The sequence below is a fragment of the Oncorhynchus kisutch genome, linkage group LG13 (assembly GCF_002021735.2).
Source record: "Oncorhynchus kisutch isolate 150728-3 linkage group LG13, Okis_V2, whole genome shotgun sequence".
Taxonomy (NCBI): domain Eukaryota; kingdom Metazoa; phylum Chordata; class Actinopteri; order Salmoniformes; family Salmonidae; genus Oncorhynchus; species Oncorhynchus kisutch.
In genome coordinates, this window is record NC_034186.2 from 68014094 (window position 1) to 68034093 (window position 20000).

A 20000-nucleotide genomic window follows, 5' to 3' on the forward strand; every position below is an offset into this window, starting at 1 on the left:
GGCCCCACAGCCCAGAAGCAGCAACGGTTGGGCGGCTACAATCGTTATTTTAGCAAACCAAACATTATTAATGCTACCAATTGACTGGATTACTGAGCACATTCATCAAAGATAGCCTCTCCGGCTCTCCGCTGCTCTCCGCAGCCCAACAAGAACACATATTGCCAAGTGTAGCAATTGATTTCAGACCGGCACAAGGTATTAAAAAAGATAACAGACTGCTTTAATATGGAGTGTGTTGTTTTTATTCACGTGTTCAAGCAAACGAAGGGAAATTAAATTCTGATTAAAACTAATGTACTGATGGTGATGTATTCATTCTATCCTCAACTGGACAAAGATGAGCTTTTATAGGAAAAAGTGATAAACAAACAAGCTTTGGTACAGAAGAGTAGCAAAACTCTGAAATTATATGGCACCCTATCCCCTATCTAGTATACTACTTTTGATCAGAGACCTGTGAAAATAGGGTGTTGGTATAGGGATTAGTGTGCCATGTCAGTGAGACTCAGGCAATCAGGTCTAGACTTTTTTCTTATTACAATGCTAATGCACTCATTGTTGTAGCAACTTTTGGTTACGTCAATTTAACATTCTTGTCACCCTAAACTTGCACGATAAGCACTATCTATCTTATCCCTCTACGCAGCCTGTGTCATATTTATATTTGGCTGCAGGCACACTTGAAAACCGTAAACGTCCAGTTTTCAGGGTTTTCAGGGCTCCAGTATCTTCAACCTAGCTTCCCTTTCCCCTGAAACCGGATGTGGGGACCCGTATCAGGGGTTTAGTTTACACGTGCTACGTTAGGCTGCAGGAGATGGCTGGCTGTGACAGAGCTCGTTGATTATACACTGAACAAAAATATAAACGCAACATGTAAAGTGGTCCCAGAAATGTTCCATACAGACAAAAAAGCTTATTTCTCTCAAATTCTGTGGACAAATTTGTTTACATCCCTGTTAGTGAGCATTTCTCCTTTGCCATGATAATGCATCCACCTGACAGGTGTGGCATATCAAGAAGCTGATTAAACTACATGATCAATACACAGGTGCACAACACAATGCTGGGGACAGAAAAAGGCCACAGTAAAATGTGCAGTTTTGTCACAGCACAATACCAAAGAGGTCTTAAGTTTTGAGGGAGCACGCAATTGGCATGCTGACTGCTGGAATGTCCACCAGAGCTGTTGCCAGAGAATTGAATGTTAATTTTTCTACCATAAGCCGCCTCCAACGTCGTTTTAGAGAATTTAGTGGGACGTCCAACCGACCTCACAGCTGCAGACCACGTGTATGGCGTTGTGTGGGTGAGTGGTTTGCTGATGTCAACGAGTGCCCCATAGTGGCGGTGGGGTTATGGTATGGGCAGGCATAAGCTACGGACAACCAACACAATTACATTTTATCTATGGCAATTTGAATGCACAGAGATACCGTGATGAGATCCCATTGTTGTGGATTTCATCAGCCACCATCACCTCATGTTTCAGCATGATAATGCACGGCCTCATGTCGCAGGATCTATACACAATTCCTGGAAGCTGAAAATGTCCCAGTTCTTCCATGGCCTGTATACTCGGCAGACATTGAGCACGTTTGGGATGCTCTGGATCGACGTGTACGACAGTGTGTTCCATTTCCCTCCTATATCCTGCAACTTCTAACAGCGGTTGAAGAGGAGTGGGACAACATTCCACAGGCCACAAACAACAGCCTGCTGAACTCTGTGAAGGAGATGTGTTGCGCTGCATGAGCCAAATGGTCACACCAGATACTGGCTCGTTTTCGGATCTACCTTTTTTTCAAGGCGTCTGTGACCAGCAGATGCATATCTGTATTCCCAGTCATGTGAAATCCGTAGATTAGTGCCTAAGGAATGTATTTCAATTGACGTATTTCCTTATATAAACAAACTGTAACTGTAAAATCGTTGAAATTGTTGCGTGTTGCGTTTACATTTTTGTTCAGTATACGGTATATTGACTTTCCAAAGTAGTATCAGTTTGGCCCAAAGATATGATTGACTTAGTCTACAGGAGTTGATGCTGATGCATCCCTTCTAAAGGAAACGAACAAGGTGCAGACCAGAGGAGGCTGGTGAGAGGAGCAATAGGAGGACAGGCTCATTGTAATGGTTGGAATGGAATGAATGGAACAGAGTTAAAAGTGGTTTCCACATGCTTGGTGTGTTTGGTACCATTCCATTTAATCCATTCCAGCCATTACAATGAGCCTGTCCTCCTATAGCTCCTCCTACCAGCCTCCAGACTCAGACTCATTGTGAAGTTGGAATTCTATTACCAGTATTTGGTTAGAGGCAAGTCAGTGACAATATTGATCAGCTTTTGGAGAGCTCAGCGGTTTCCTATCAAAGCTGATTGATCAGCTAAGAAATATGAATTTCACTATCATTCATCTCTATTTGGTTTTCATATTGCAGCAAGAGAATGATGAATTCTCCTTTGTCCACTTCTGTCATTATGCTCCCTTTTAATGTGGCCAAACATGCTTACTGAGATTTAAATGAGGCTTAACACTCTTCTTGGCACAGAAAAATGTGGATGGTGTGATGACATTGATCGCGGCACTGGTATCCTTGTTGTATAAATAATTCAGGGATGTTGAAGACCCCATTGATCATTAATTAGAGGTGTTAATAGTGATGGGTTTTGATGGATGTATGGGCAGAGGAAGACCCAGTAGTCTGATCACAGAACACATGTCACCAGCTGAGAGGGAAAGGGCATTCTCTGATCCATTCTCCAGTGCCCACTGATCCATTCTCCAGTGACTAGATCAGGGTGTTCAAAGCTGTCATCAAGGCAAAAGGTGGCTATTTGAAGAATCTCAAATATAAAATATATTTTGATTTGTTTAACACTTTTTTGGTAACTACATGATTCCATATGTGTTATTTCATAGTTTTAATGTCCACTATTATTCTACAATGTAGAAAATAGAACAAAATGAAGAAAAACCCTTGAATGAGTAGGTGTTTTAAAACTTTTGACCGGTAGTGTAGGTCTACAATACCGTGGTGCCTTCAGCAGCAGGATACAGCCTTCAGATGTATCCTCTACGCAGACTCAAACCATGGTACATGTTTTTTGTGACAAACTATAGCTTGAGGTTTTGGTTTGGGATCTGTTCTGGGACAGAGCTGTTCAGGGATCTGTGCTGAACCGGTCTGCATAGCGTGCCCCAGGGGATATCCCTCTTGGTTCAATACGCAGGCACACACACACACACACACACACACACACACACACACACACACACACACACACACACACACACACACACACACACACACACACACACACACACACACACACACACACACACACACACACACACAGCCACAACACCAGCCTCAGATAATCTCCCAAATCCCCTCTACCTCCCACCCTCTGCTTGTGTCCCTGTCTCCAACGGTGTCTCAAAGCCCATGACTCTTTGTGACCTCTGACTGGGGATCAACATTATGGTGATTTTGCTCCTATTTCCTCTTCGTCAGGTATTATGAGAGCTGTCACCTCTGTGGTGGATATCAGATCTGTCTGCTGTAAGCTCTGTGGATCTATGGGCTTATAGTATCAAATCAAAGAACCTTACACGCCACCAGTCAGCAGGGGGACAAGCTACCCGCTGGGTGGAACTCAATATGTCACTGTTATTATCTGGATGTCAAAATTCAATGAAAGCCCTCTAAAGATACACTACATGATTTTTGTGTATGAAAATGGGGCCAGCCTTTTTACATAGGCCTTACTTAACCCACCTGTTCTCCTATCTACCCCTTCACTGGTGACCATACCCTCTTACATTCATCCCCACAATCTCATTTAGACTAGCTTCCTCATTGTCATATTCACACTACACATAGACCTGTACCTACTCATACACTCATTATCCCTTGTAATCGTATTATACTATTAATATTCAATGTCATTGCGTTAACCTTTCACCCACCTATACCACTTCATTCAATTCATCAGTACTTTATGTATGGTACTCATACATTGACCTTCAGTTCAATCTGCTTTCTACATTGCTCACATTTTTCATGTGAATGCACACTTATCGTAACCTAACCAAAGGAGTTACACATTACACATATTCATCACCTACTCCCTCTGTCACATCTTCACATTAATCTGTTCTACCTGATTCATCTTCTTCTTTCACATTCACATGGTCGGTCAGTCATTTAGTCATTCACTCACTTCTCCTCTCTCTTCTTTCTTTCAATTGAGCCACAGAGACATTCTCTTCTCAGCAAGAAACGGTGCATCTCTCATCTGAACAGATAGATTGCGAATGCTCAGGCTTCCAATTATAGTACATCCCGATTAACTTGCTTATAAATTTTCTCCAAATCATTATGGCATTCAAAATATAGCTTTCCCACGAGAAGAATACTAGTGAGAGAGAGGAGAGAAACTTGTCTCGTGTCTTGTTATTGCTTCTGCAAGTGGCCTGGTCCTCTGTTTAGTTGCTGCTTCTGCAAGGGTCCCAGTCCTCTGTTTAGTTGCTGCTTCTGCAAGGGTCCCAGTCCTCTGTTTAGTTGCTGCTTCTGCAAGGGTACCAGTCCTCTGTTTAGTTGCTGCTTCTGTAAGTGTCCCAGTCCTCTGTTTAGTGGCTGCTTCTTCAAGTGTCCCAGTCCTCAATTTAGTTGCTGCTTCTGCAAGGGTCCCAGTCCTCTGTTTAGTTGCTGCTTCTGCAAGGGTACCAGTCCTCTGTTTAGTTGCTGCTTCTGCAAGGGTCCCAGTCCTCTGTTTAGTTGCTGCTTCTGCAAGGGTCCCAGTCCTCTGTTTAGTTGCTGCTTCTGCAAGTGTCCCAGTCCTCTGTTGTGTTGCTGCTTTTGGAGTTTTACAGTAGGAGTAAATAAACCGTAAACTCTACTGACAGCTTCCTCTGACAGACAGACAGACAGACTGTGAACCAACAGGGCAGGCCAAACAAAACACTTCAATCTCCCGCCGTTGTGCTCCAGCGCTCCCCAAGGGCTTGATTGATTGATCCGCTAGCCAATCAGGGCACATTGATCTAAGAGTTCCACCCCCTCCCCTCCCAAACCTCTTCGGCAGCCATTCATCTGTTGTCTGTCAGATGAATTCACTGGAGGGCCGTTGGCTATACAGCCGGCACTTTTAAACACACTTTCTACTCCAGTCTTTCTGAAGAGAGTGCATCACTCTACAGTACATTACAGGAGTTTCTCTTACAGTAGTACATCCCCCTGGATCAGATTCCTGTTGGAAACTGTCCAAGCCTTAACGTGTCTGAAAGCTTTCGCTTCAGTCATGTGTCAGTGTTAAAAGTACCCGCATAGCCTGAGTAAACAAGTATCCCCAGCTGATGTGATGTGCAAAATATCTGACTCATTTTATTGTGAATAGTAAGGTCTCGATGGACTTGATGGAATTATATTTTCTATATCTTTTCTATATTTTGTGAATTGTATTTGATTATCCTTTCTATTTAAATTAAGAGATTGTTGAATTATGAGTAAAAGACAGAACAGCATAATCACACATAAGTGTATATGCGTACAAGTGTATATGTGTACAAGTGTATATGCATACAAGTGTATATGCATACAAGTGTATATGCGTACAAGTGTATATGTGTACAAGTGTATATGTGTACAAGTGTATATGTGTACAAGTGTATATGCGTACAAGTGTATATGCGTACAAGTGTATATGCGTACAAGTGTATATGTGTACAAGTGTATATGTGTACAAGTGTATATGTGTACAAGTGTATATGCGTACAAGTGTATATGAGTACAAGTGTTAATGCTTACAAGTGTATATGCGTACAAGTGTATATGCGTACAAGTGTATATGCGTACAAGTGTATATGTGATGCGTACAAGTGTATATGCGTACAAGTGTATATGCGTACAAGTGTATATGCGTACAAGTGTATATGTGTACAAGTGTATATGCGTACAAGTGTATATGCGTACAAGTGTTAATGCTTACAAGTGTATATGCGTACAAATGTATATGCGTACAAATGTATATGCGTACAAATGTATATGCGTACAAGTGTATATGCGTACAAGTGTATATGCGTACAAGTGTATATACGTACAAGTGTATATGTGATGCGTACAAGTGTATATGCGTACAAGTGTATATGCGTACAAGTGTATATGTGATGCGTACAAGTGTATATGTGTACAAGTGTATATGCGTACAAGTGTATATGCGTACAAGTGTATATGCGTACAAGTGTATATGCGTACAAGTGTATATGCGTACAAGTGTATATGTGTACAAGTGTATATGTGTACAAGTGTATATGTGTACAAGTGTATATGCGTACAAGTGTATATGAGTACAAGTGTTAATGCTTACAAGTGTATATGCGTACAAGTGTATATGCGTACAAGTGTATATGCGTACAAGTGTATATGTGATGCGTACAAGTGTATATGCGTACAAGTGTATATGCGTACAAGTGTATATGCGTACAAGTGTATATGTGTACAAGTGTATATGCGTACAAGTGTATATGCGTACAAGTGTTAATGCTTACAAGTGTATATGCGTACAAGTGTATATGCGTACAAGTGTATATGCGTACAAGTGTATATACGTACAAGTGTATATGTGATGCGTACAAGTGTATATGCGTACAAGTGTATATGCGTACAAGTGTATATGTGATGCGTACAAGTGTATATGTGTACAAGTGTATATGCGTACAAGTGTATATGCGTACAAGTGTATATGCATACAAGTGTATATGCGTACAAGTGTATATGTGTACAAGTGTATATGTGTACAAGTGTATATGCGTACAAGTGTATATGTGTACAAGTGTATATGTGTACAAGTGTATATGTGATTTCATCAACCACTTTGTTCAATTACTGTACTAACCAACTGTCTCTTGTCTCTGTTTGTTTTCAGGAGGAATATTCGAGTCCATTGAGTCGGGGCCGTCAGGTGCTGAGGAACTAGCCTTTAAATTTGCTTTAAATACAATCAACAGGAACAGAACCCTACTGCCAAACACAACGCTAACATACGACATCCAACGGATAAACATCTACGACAGCTTCGAAGCCTCCAGAAAAGGTCAAGTATTATGAATACAATTCAGAAAGCTGCATTCACACCCACATGCTGTAGATTCCTGACTGGTGTTGGTCTCCTGGAACAATATTCATAGAACAAGTGTTGAAATACATTTTCTTGCTATTTGTGTGACTCTCCTATCTTATTTAGCGTTGTTAGTGCGTTCCCACCCACCCAGGGAATGTGGGCTCATGCGTAGTTCGTTGGTTGGATTGGGACAATTATAATCAGGCGTAGAAAGAGGATGGATGCATACCAAATGGCAACCTATTCCCTTTAGACTTTATAGTGCACTAATTTTGATTAGGGCCCATCGGGCTGCCCCATAGGAATCTGGTCAAAAGTAGTGCTCTATATGGGAATAGGTTGCTATTTGGAATGCATCCGTTGTCTGTGCAGTTGAAACGTAAACAGAGACAATTGATTGGTTTCTGCTAAGGACTCAACAGTAATACTAATTCACAGAGCTGGTTGTCTCCCTGGAGACAGGTTTATAAACTGCTATAATCTATAGTTTTACTGGGTTGCATTAGGCCTGACATCTCAAAGGTTGAATCTAAAACGGCACCCTTTTCCCGATAAAGTGCACTACTTTTGTCCAGCGTCCGTAGGGCAACCCCATAAGGGTCTGTCCAAAAGTAGAACACTATAGGGAAAAGGGTGCTTTTCATACGCATCCAAAGGGTCTTATCGATTACTGGCCATTACATCCTTTTTCTGTGATTGAAGCGTTTTCTCCTTTCATCAAATTAAGTAATTAGAAAGGACAATGTTGTTGTTACAAAGTGTTGCCAATCGTTTCATATATTATGCAGGCCTACTGTGTATAGATCTTGCTCATACATTTTACACGGTCACTGGCTTCCTTCCAAATATGCTTCATGATGGTCATTCAAAACCATATAGGAACGGACAGCTTGCCATAGTGGAGTGGGAAGTCCATGACTTCAGGAACTCACAGTAGCATGTCATATAATACTGAATAAACCACTGAATAAAGGACTAACTGAACGTTGTCTCCTCCCCCAGCCTGCGACCAACTATCTCTGGGGGTGGCGGCCATCTTCGGGCCCTCCCACAGCTCGTCGGCCAATGCGGTCCAGTCCATCTGTAACGCGCTTGGCGTGCCCCACATCCAGACCAAATGGAAGCACCAGGTGTCTGACAACAGGGACTCCTTCTACGTCAGCCTCTACCCAGACTTCTCCTCTCTCAGCCGAGCCATTCTGGACCTGGTTCACTTCTTCAAGTGGAAGACGGTCACCGTTGTCTATGATGACAGCACAGGTAAGACCCCTGGCCACTTACCTCACACCTTCATGGTCAATGACAACAACACAGCAAGGCTCATTTCCTGTCTGTCCAACCACTGTGCCTAGAAAGCATAGAAATAGAATTAATATAACAGGCTTGGAATCACCTCATAACTTCACAGTTACAGTGATCTATGACCACAGAACAGGTTCAGTCACAGTGATCTATGACCACAGAACAGGTTCAGTCACAGTGATCTATGACCACAGAACAGGTTCAGTCACAGTGATCTATGACCACAGAACAGGTTCAGTCACAGTGATCTATGACCACAGAACAGGTTCAGTCACAGTGATCCATGACCACAGAACAGGTTCAGTCCCAGTGATCTATGACCACAGAACAGGTTCAGTCACAGTGATCTATGACCACAGAACAGGTTCAGTCACAGTGGTCTATGACCACAGAACAGGTTCAGTCACAGTGATCCATGACCACAGAACAGGTTCAGTCACTATGATCTATGACCACAGAACAGGTTCAGTCACAGTGGTCTATGACCACAGAACAAGCTCAGTCACTGATCCCTTACTGTACTGTACCTCACACCTTCCATCACCTCATCACATCACCTTTTTCTCACAGTGATTCCAACAGCTTGTGAGTTACAGTAGACAGACCATGGTACTGGCCTGGCATCATAAGGTCTGTGGGTTGATACTCAGATGGGCCACATATACTAAATATATGTCCGTCGTTGTCAACAGATCTGTTCTGCTAAATGACCATATCAAAAAACCCAAAAGGCCTTGTCCACCTTCACAGGTAATATAGACTATGATTATTGTCCTGTACAGTAGAGTAGCCCTGTAGCCCTACCCCCCCTTTCGTCCCCAGATGGCCAGTGTTCCAGTGTTATAACAGCAGGCAGCAAACGTCTCAGCGGGCAGGGTACATGTGCCATATGCCAGGGGTCAGGGAGGGAGCCAGCCTCAGGACAGGATGTCTGTCTGTATGTGTGTGTGTCCGTGTGTGTATCCAGGCTCAGGACAACACTGCCAGGTCTTCACATGCTCTCAGAAACACACTGGGGCTCCATTGGCCAGTATTTTATCACTTAAACCATTTTGCTTTCAATTTAATTCAGTTGAAATCTATTTCCCAAAAAACTACAACCAACCAAGCAAAACAAAACAGAAACCAGTGAAGTATCCAAAACAGGTTTCAATATGTTCATCCTGTAGCTAATAATTAATATTTTAGATATTGAGAAGGGCATTGCATTGAAATGAATATGCAATGTCTAAATATGACTTCTCTACAGCCTCTGCATGATGAATCAACGCTTAGGGTAGAGACAGACAGCCCAGAGTTCCTCTGTCCAGTGTCTGTGTTCTTTTGGCCATTTTAATCTTTTCTTTTTTTTGGCCAGTCTGAGATATGGCTTTTTCTTTGCAACTCTGCCTAGAAGGCCAGCATCCCGGAGTCGCCTCTTCACTGTTGACGTTGAGACTGGTGTTTTGCGGGTACTATTTAATGAAGCTGCCAGTTGAGGACTTGTGAGGCGTCTGTTTCTCAAACTAGACACTCTAATGTACTAGTCCTCTTGCTGAGTTGTGCACCGGGGCCTCCCACTCCTCTTTCTATTCTGGTTAGAGCCATTTTGCGGTGTTCTGTGAAGGGAGTAGTACACAGCGTTGTATGAGACATTTCTTGGAAATGTCTCGCATGGAATAGCCTTCATTTCTCTGAACAATAATAGACTGACTAGTTTCAGAAGAAATGTCTTTTGTTTCTGGCCATTTTGAGCCTGTAATCGAACCCACAAATGCTGATGCTCCAGATACTCAACTAGTCTAAAGAAGGACAGTTTTATTGCTTCTTTAATCAGGAACAACAGTTTTCAGCTGTGCTAACATAACTGCAAAAGGGTTTTCTGATGATCAATTAGCCTTTAAAACTTATAAACTTGGTTGCTGATAATGGGCCACTGTACTGTATACCTATGTAGATATTCCATTAAAAATCAGCCGTTTCCAGCTACAATAGTCATTTACAGCATGTCTACATTGTATTTCTGATCAATTTGATGTTATTTCAATGGACAAAAAATGTGCTTTTCTTTAAAAAACAAGGACATTTCTAAGCAACCCCAAACCTTTGAACGGTAGTGTATATGCCTCGAAGTATGCTTCCTTAATGTCAGTATTGCCTTGTAGCTTAAGCTTTATGCATTGTACTGTATGTGAATCCATTCATTGTACAATGCTAATTAAATATCTGTCCTTGATATAGAAAAATCTCAGAGCAATTCTTGCTTGTCAACGTCAACTTATTGGCTAATGCTTGCTTGTATATTTGAATTATCTTTATGGAGTCAGATATACGTTTTAATAGGCTAGTTGCATAGTCTTATTACAAGTTGCATGTGAGGTATATATAATACTATTATTACCCCACTACATGTGTGCCCTGCAGGTTCCCTACATCCCTTGTTCAGAAGGGCTCAGTGTGAGATAGGCAGCTTTGGGGAAACATTGATTCTGGCTGATCCCTAACACCCTGTTAATGAAGGTGCTAGTGGACGTAGCAGGTTGACACGGGGTGAGCCAATAGATAGTGAATAAATGCATGTGCTCATCGAGCTAATGTCACGTTCTGACCTTAGTTCTTTTGTTATGTCTTTGTTTTAGGTTGGTCAGGGCGTGAGTTGGGGTGGGTTGTCTATGTTCGTTTTTCTATGTTGTGTTTTGTGTTTGGCCTGGTATGATTCTCAATCAGACAGGTGTCGTTAGTTGTCTCTGATTGAGAATCATACTTAGGTCTTTTCCCACCTGTGTTTGGTGGGTGATTGTTTCCTGTTTTGTTGTTTGTGTCCATTCAGGACTGTTTTCGTTTTCATTCACTTTGTTATTTTTGTATTTTGTCGTGTTCAGTGATTATTAAAGTATCATGGACACTTACCACGCTGTGTATTGGTCCGATCCTTGCTACTCCTCCTCAGAAGAGGAAGAGGAAAGCCGTTATAGAATCACCCACCAACCAAGGACCAAGCAGTGTGGTATCGGGCAGCAGCGAGTTCTGGACTCCTGGACATAGGAGGAGATCTTGGATGGAGAGGGACCCTGGACACAGGCTGGGGTGTATTGCCGCCCCCAGGAGGAGCTGGAGGCAGCCAAAGCTGAGAGGCGGCATTATGAGGAGCTAGCACGGCAGCGCAACAGAGATGAGAGGCAGCCCCAAAAATGTATTGGGGCGGGGCACACGGGGAGTGTGGCTAAGTCAGGTTGGAGACCTGAGCCAACTCCCCGTGCTTACCGTGGAGAGAGGTGGACCGGGCAGGCACCGTGTTGTGCCGTGTGTCCCCGGTGCGCAGGCATAGCCCGGTGCGTTACATTGCAGTGCCTCGTATCGGCCGGGCTAGAGCGGGCATCGAGCCAGGTGCCATGAAGCCGGCTCAGCGCATCTGGTCTCCAGTGCGTCTCCTCTGGCCGGGGTACATGGCACCAGCCCTACGCACAGTGTCCCCTGTTCGCCAGCACAGCCCAATGCGGTCTGTTCCATCTCGCCACACTGGCCTGGCGATGGGGAGTATCCAGCCAGGTAGGGTTGTGCAGGCTCGGTGCTCGAGACCTCCAGTGCGCATCCACGGTCCGGTCTATCCGGTTCCTCCTCCACGCATCAGGCCGGTGGCAGCCCCACGCACCAGGCTGTCTCTCCGTCTCCTTCCTCCAGGTGCTCCAGCCTGTCCAGAGCTGCCAGATGCTCCCGTCTGTCCTGAGCTGCCAGAGTCTCCCGTCTGCCCTGAGCTGCCAGAGTCGCCCGTCTGTCCTGAGTTGCCAGAGTCACCTGTCTGTCCTGAGCTGCCAGAGCCGCCCGCCAGTCAGGAGCTGCCAGAGCCGCCCGTCAATCAGGAGCTGCCAGAGCCGTCCGTCAGCCAGGAGCTGCCAGAATCGCCCGTCACTCCGGCGCTGTCGGAGTTGCCCTTTACATCGGAGCTGCCAGAGTCTCCCGCCGGTCCGGCGCTGCCGGAGTCTCCCACCTGTCCGCTGCTGCCGGAATCTCCAGTCCATTCGGGACCCGTTGCTACTGTCACGTTCTGACCTTAGTTCTTTTGTTATGTCTTTGTTTTAGGTTGGTCAGGGCGTGAGTTGGGGTGGGTTGTCTATGTTCGTTTTTCTATGTTGTGTTTTGTGTTTGGCCTGGTATGGTTCTCAATCAGAGGCAGGTGTTGTTAGCTGTCTCTGATTGAGAATCATACTTAGATTGCCTTTTCCCACCTGTGTTTGGCCTGGTATGGTTCTCAATCAGAGGCAGGTGTCGTTAGTTGTCTCTGATTGAGAATCATACTTAGGGAGCCTTTTCCCACCTGTGTTTGGTGGGTGATTGTTTCCTGTTTTGTTGTTTGTGTCCATTCAGGACTGTTTTCGTTTTCATTCACTTTGTTATTTTTGTATTTTGTCGTGTTCAGTGATTATTAAAGTATCATGGACACTTACCACGCTGTGTGTTGGTCCGATCCTTGCTACTCCTCCTCAGAAGAGGAAGAGGAAAGCCGTTACAGCTTATGGTTGAAGATATGAGGATGAGAAGGAAAGAGACCTGAATGGGATGTTTGGAATGGTTCAGGTAATCGTGTATGAAACAGGGAAATGTGTAGGTCTGCTTTACTTTGCCTGTTTTTGTGTGTGTGAAAACATATTGTCCAACATATTGGATAAGTCAGTGTACCAGAACCCCTATAATGCCATGTAATTCTCTCAGGAGGGACTCCTTCACAGCCCCATTGCCCTCCTGCTGTTGCCTCAGAGTGGAACAGGAAACAGCTTTCTCATTGGGCTGTTTCTCCTCGAACCAGAGAGCATACAAGTAAATCAATACCCATAATGACCCTCTTCTAACAGCTCAACTTTGTAATGGTACAAAGGCAATGGCATCTACACTCTGTGTTGTGGTGGTAGTATTCCGAGCCACACATCACAACGTTATGGGAGTCATGTTACACTGGAGTTGTATTGGGTAGTGAGGGAGAGATGGAGACGCTGGGACGACCTATGGTGCAGGGTTAGAGGGGTTACTCCTATAAATATTCCCCCCAGTCCCAGCCCCCCTTCCTGCATTGATGGTGGGAGAGAGAGAGTGACAGTTTAATCATCCTGGCTCTATGTTTATGGCCCGGTTTCCATGACAACATCCTCCGACTGCAACCGACCAACCGTAGAGGTGGTAGACTAGAGGAGGGGGTCCCTAAGAGCAAAGAGAGGTTTAACGACCCAACGACCAGCTGCTCCATCCAACACCACTGTATAGCCACTCTATAGCCATCACTCAGTTTTCAGTTTTCCTCTATATAGCTGCCAGCAAGGATCCCTATGGTTGCATTTTATGACAGAACAAAACAATAAATATATATATTTTTAAAACAACACAAGAAAAAACATAATTGAAATGTACACCGCATGACTCTTCTGAGGAAAAGGTAATTTACTGTGTGTCAAATGGGTGTAATTCTGTTATGGGAGAGGTTTAGACCTGATCTGCCTGACATTTTTAAAAATTGCGTTAGTTGAAAGGTCGGCCTAAACCCCCAGAGTAGCTAAATGTTTACAGAGGAGTGGCTGATTGTCTTGTTGTAATCAAAAAGGGGTTGTTTTATTTCACTCTATTTTTGGCAGAATGATTTGGCATTTGAAGAAAAGACATTTCTGATTTGCTAGTCTATTTATTTGTGTGTTTTGAGTGTGTCTCCTTTCGTGTGTGTGTGTGTGCACATACGTCCAAGTGTGCGTCCATCTGTGTGTTTGTGTGCTGTGTGTGTGTGTTTGCTTAGGCTGAGAGACATTTAAGTGTACTTGGGAGTGAGTCAAGTTGAGTGGAAGTGATTGGCTCTAGAGTCCCAGGACCCCTTCAGTAATCTGTTTCAATTTGATGTGTGTGAGTGAAAACACACACCAGCCGCACCATTCCCATCAAACGCTCCACTACCACACTGCAGATTGTTTAGAGAAGCCTGCTAGCTGTCGTTCTACTAAGTGCCATGATAATTCAGCTTTGGCTGCGTCGGGTTAATAGGTACTGCTGTGATGATGTAGCTTGCTGTGATCATTTGGATTTTCTACGTGATTTTAATCGCTTTGGTTGTACTTTTTGCTTCTCTGTTACTGTCTATTGAATTCTATTGGTCTGGATAGGTGTAATAGGTTTAATCAAGGGCTGTAGTTTCATAGTAGGGTCAAAGTACTCTGATGGTTCTGTAGTTAAATGGATATCTTGCTAATATGGGATGTTTTTACAGTGAACAGGAAACCATTTTGAAATAGAAATAGACAAAACAGTAGTTGTAACCTTACTTTCACAATTTGGAAGGCTACAAGTACAACTTTTCAGATTGTTTTATTGAACCTGTCACATCAGTGTTGTTGGTGACATGCAATGTTAATTAAAGTCCACCAGCTGTTTGGAACTCTGACAAGATATTATTGTGCCGACTACGCCATGCATAGCAACAGACGACCAGATGTTCCAGGGAACTAACTTTAATGAGTCCACATTGTGTTCTTACAACATGGCTGCCCATCTTCAAACTACAGAAGAAAGCATCAGTTAGCAGCACACTTCTGGTGTAGTGTCTGTTGCGTCTGTCTCACATCTAGTGAAGCACAGTGCAAAGAATGTGGTTTTAGTACTGGCATTACTGACAGAGTTGTAGACTCTTTTCCCGGGGCGGCAGGGTAGCCTAGTGGTTAGAGCGTTGGACTAGTAACCGAAAGGTTGCAAGTTCATATCCCGAGCTGAACAGGCAGTTAACCCACTGTTCCTAGGCCGTCATTGAAAATAAGAATTTGTTCTTAACTGACTTGCCTAGTTAAATAAAGGTAAAATAGGTAAAATAAAACTCCATAAGGCCTTGGTTATAATGACAGTTGTAAAGACAGTTATAATGATAGTTATAAGCTCAATACATAGAGTAAAGTGGTCCACACTTTATGAGCAGAGAGGAGACACATGGATGTGTGTATTTCCCACAAAGGGGAATTCTTTCCTTCCATCCTTCCACATTCCTGAACGACAATTAAAACCTTTGACCGGAAACACGTTTGAATCTTTTTTCAATTTGTTCAACACGTTTAATGGAACAGAAATAAGGCTGGTGATGCCGAGAGGGTTTCATTAACCTTGACCCGCAGATTGTTGCGTGACTCACACAGCCATTACTCCATTCACTCCGTCCTCCCGGCCTCCCGCTTCCCATCATGCAACACTCACTGTGCCAGAGATAGACCTCCAGGAGAATCACACAATAGGCTAAAGTGGCTTCTGAAAACAGGCGAGGAGAGGATGGAATTTTAGACAACTGAGAAAGGTATGTCAACATTAGAGCAAAGGGAAGGAGATAAGGACAGGAAACGAGACCATTAGACTATTGAGATACACGCTCTATGTAGTTCAACATTGGTGCAGACAAAGGGAAGGAGACAAGGACAGGAAACGAGACCATTAGACTATTGAGATACACGCTATATATAGTTCAACATTGGTGCAGACAAAGGGAAGGAGACAAGGACAGGAAACGAGACCATTAGACTATTGAGATACACGCTATATGTAGTTCAACATTGGTGCAGACAAAGGGAGGAGACAAGGTCAGGAAACGAGACCATTAGACTATTGAGATACACGCTATATGTAGTTCAACATTGGTGCAGACAAAGGAAAGGAGACAAGGTCAGGAAACTAGACTACTGAGATGCACCCTGCTACATCTCTACCTCTGATGGATGATCTGCAGTGGAAACTCACCCTATGAGCGGTTCTTTGAGGAAGTTTGGAGCGGAATACTTGAAGAGAGGGTTGCTGTGGCTGCGTCTTCGCCTCACAGGATATTTATCACAGGGCTGTTCTGTTTTACACTCAGGAGACTCCCAGACGGACCCTAATAAACGCTTTGAGTGGATTAAATATTCATGCAGAGTTAAATATGGATCCTGGAGCAGGCAGTCACAAGGCATTAGACACAGTCAATACAGATCACCACTTCCCTATCCCTCTCTCCATATTTTTCTCTCAGTATTGCTGTGGTCTCAGGCAGTGTTGGGGTGGTGAAGAGGGGGGAATCAGCCAGGTAGAATAGCATGGGAGACAGCAGAGGAGATAGACAGGGGGAGAGGAGAGAGAGAGATTGAGAGGGGGGAGAGGAAGAGAGAGATTGAGGGAGAAAGATGAAGAGAGTGAGTGATGGAGAAAGATGGAGAGTGAGCAGGGGAAAGAGAGAGATGGAAAGTGTGTGAGAATGAGGTACTCTGACATGTTGTTTATGATGAGTGAATGCAGCAGTCAGAGGTGTCAGGGTGGTTTTATCAATGTTAACTAACTAACCGCAAAACACTGAGTGCTGCTCCTGTAGTGGAAAGCTCTTGCAACACTAAGCACCCCAGACAAATTGGACCACATCACACACACACACACACTCACATACCGCATGTTCACTTTTGCATGAATTCCAAAATTCAGCAGAATTATAGATTGCGATCGAAACAAACGATCATAACTCTTTAATTGATTTAAGAACAACAGATTTTCACAAGCGCCTCCATCTGCTTAACATTCACTGTGGTCACCATGAGCCTTTGTGGCCGCCAACAAAGCAGCTATTTAAACTAACTGCGATGGTCAGGTAATGAACATTTTGAAACAAGCTGATGTGCAATGAAGTCTAACTAAGGGTGTTTGTTCAAATTGAGAAGGCCAGCTGGTCTTCTTCTTAGGCTGCGTCTGAAATAGCACCATATTCCTTTTGTAGTGCACTACTTTAGACCAGGGCATGTGCACTAGGAATAGGTAGCCTATTTCAGCCATAGCCTGTAGCGATAGCTAGACTGCTTCCTCTCTCTGGCTCATCGTATGTGTATTCTGCAGTGTATGAATTAAGTTAATAGTGACCCATAGTGAGTGAGGTCCTCAGCCCTCCATTGTGGCTACTGTGTCCACTTTGTCACGGTCAATGACGCATCATCAGCGTGCGAGTGGGCGCCACCGTGGGGCATCATCATCAGTGTGCGACAGAGTGTTGTAGTGATTTAATGAAGGCTTGGGAACTGGCTGCTGCTCAATGCTCAACAAGCTGTGAGCTGAGCTGGGCTGGTGTCCCATGGTGCTGTGCGCTCAAGTAGAAACAGGAAGTAAACAAATAATGCCATGGGCCAACCAGCTGGGGACTGCCTGTATGGCTGCAGGCTGCAGAGAATAACAACTACATGGTTGTGACTGTGACTGTTACTGTGGCAGGTCTATACAGTACTGAACCAGGGAAAAGATTATTGATTGCACTTACAGGTGACTGGAAACACTTGTAAGAATTCTTCAGCCATAGTGGCTCTCTGTCCTATATCTCTATGTAGGAATTGAGATGTTGGCGCAATGACTTGCTAGCTGTTCCCATAGACTTCCAGTCATTGAGCCAACGACTATCCATTTAAAAGCATGTATCGGCAGAAATATATACATCTTGTAAATCATAGTTTTTGCAGCGGTGATAAATTAATATAGAGGAAGTCTGTAGACGGATCGATAATGAGCGTGAATTCAATGTATCAGTGATGAATGATAAAAGGCATTCATCACTCCCCCTTTCAAAGGGGAATTCATACTGTGGTGATCCGTTTTCTTCTAGCATCAAGGTCAGACAAAACAGAGCTTTGAGAGAAACATAGATGGTGGAGGTAGAACAGGAGGGATACAGACAAATATTAAGAAATGAGGAAGTGGAATGAAATGTGCAATAGTGCAAAGAAGGGAGAGAAAGAAAGCGGGAGAGGAGGAGGAGAAAGGAGGAGGAGGAGGGGGAAAGGAGGAGGAGGAGGGGGAAAGGGGGGGGAGGAGGAGAGGAGGAGGGAGGAGGGAGGAGGGAAGAGATGCGAGACAAGTTGACAGATGGATGGATTTCATTAAAATTGGAATGACATTAGACATCTATTCATAGAGCTTCCTTATCTACTACTAATTAAAACCAAGGGAGTCAAATGAATACAGAGTAAAACTTCAATTACCAGAGATACATATTTGTAGTTTATCTTTGGAAAATGGGGAGCCTGCACTGTTTGCAACAGAAACGGAATTAACATGACGTATTTGGGGTGGCAGGTAGCCTAGTGGTTAGCGCCTTGGGCCAGTAACCGAAAGGTTTCTGGATCGTATCCCCGAACTGAGGTAAAAATGTGTCATTCTGCCCCTGAGCAAGGCAGTTAACCCACTGTTTCCCAGGTGCCGATGATGTGGATGTTGACTAAGGCAGTCCCCCTCACCTCTCTGATTCAGAGGGGTTGGGTTAAATATGGAAGACACATTTCAGTTGAAGGCATTCAGTGGGACTACTGACTACGTATCCCCCTTTCCCTATTCAAAATGGTATATGTATTGTACATTCCTTCATTCCCTCTCACACATACTTACTTCTTTTTTTGCCTCTGTGTTTCCTCTGAAGGTCTTATTCGGTTACAGGAGCTCATAAAGGCTCCATCTCGCTACAACATCCGCTTGAAGATCCGCCAGTTGCCAGCGGACACCAAGGACTCCAAGCCTCTCCTCAAGGAGATGAAGAGAGGGAAGGAGTTCCACGTCATCTTCGACTGTGGACACGAAATGGCTGCCGGCATCCTAAAACAGGTGTGTGTGAGGAGGGGAAGTGATGTGTGTCTGTTTGAGTGAGAGTGAGTGAGAGTGAGGAGTCACAATCCCCAGTCAATTCAAACACGTTTTGTCAAACTGGGTGCAAAATATGTTTGTTTTTTTGTTGTACATTTCCTTGAAAGAAGGAATGTTCTCTAAGGTCATTTTAATCATGCAGGATCTCAGCTACACCTGAAACAGAAAGAGAGGATGTTTTATACTGACTCAATTAATTAAAAACATTCATATTCCTCCTCCTGCTTCCAGGATGTTTCAAATATTAAAGATAACATGACTCACCCTGGCACTCACTCTTTGTCCCTCACTCTCTCCCGCTTGGCTTTTTTAATCAGTGTGGTAGCTGGTGATTGGTTATGAAGGTCAAGGACACCTATCATTAGCTAGTGGCATGTGAGCTACTCCCTGGTAATGGGGGGGTAATGAAGGACTTTTCTATGATATCCTCATTACAAGACACCCGCCTGACTCAGTGATGGAAGGATTCCTCTCCTCATTTCACTTTGAGACGACAGTCATGGTACTCTTTAGAGACGCAGATCAATCTTCTACCGTACAAGAAACAACTGGTGGTGGTTTAACTGTCGTTCATAGTGCCATTGTGGGACTGTCTGCATGCTAAATATCCAGCATCATATTCTTCATGTTAACCTCTGTAGGCCTTCCTCTAGAGTTCATATATGCAGGTGGCCAAATGCTTATGATATGCAGGTGCTAAAAGATCACTTTTCTTCTGATCCCTAAACGGCGAGTTTGTAATTACTGCAGATTTCCCCAATCCCTCTGTGGTGTCCACGGATAGAGTGCAGTGTATAATAGGATTGAAGATATCTGATTGACTAAGAAACAGATCATTCCATCAGGTCCACCTAATGAAGAGGAACGTTTTAATGTTGTGATCTGATTGGAAAAGGAAATACAATCATTTACATTCTGCACCCTTATTGTCTGTGTAACCTCA

The 20000-nt window shown here is 43.8% G+C and overlaps 1 protein-coding gene across 2 annotated transcripts in view; it reads left to right on the forward strand.

Annotated features, from left to right (window-relative positions):
* grik2 (glutamate receptor, ionotropic, kainate 2) overlaps positions 1 to 20000 on the forward strand; it is a 262114-nt gene that overhangs the window by 58436 nt on the left and 183678 nt on the right. For both annotated transcript variants that reach the window (XM_031787057.1, XM_031787058.1), the window contains exons 3-5: positions 6935 to 7102; positions 8132 to 8389; positions 18837 to 19018. In XM_031787057.1, coding sequence (XP_031642917.1) covers positions 6935 to 7102; positions 8132 to 8389; positions 18837 to 19018 — 608 coding nt within the window. The remainder of the gene's footprint in view (positions 1 to 6934; positions 7103 to 8131; positions 8390 to 18836; positions 19019 to 20000) is intronic.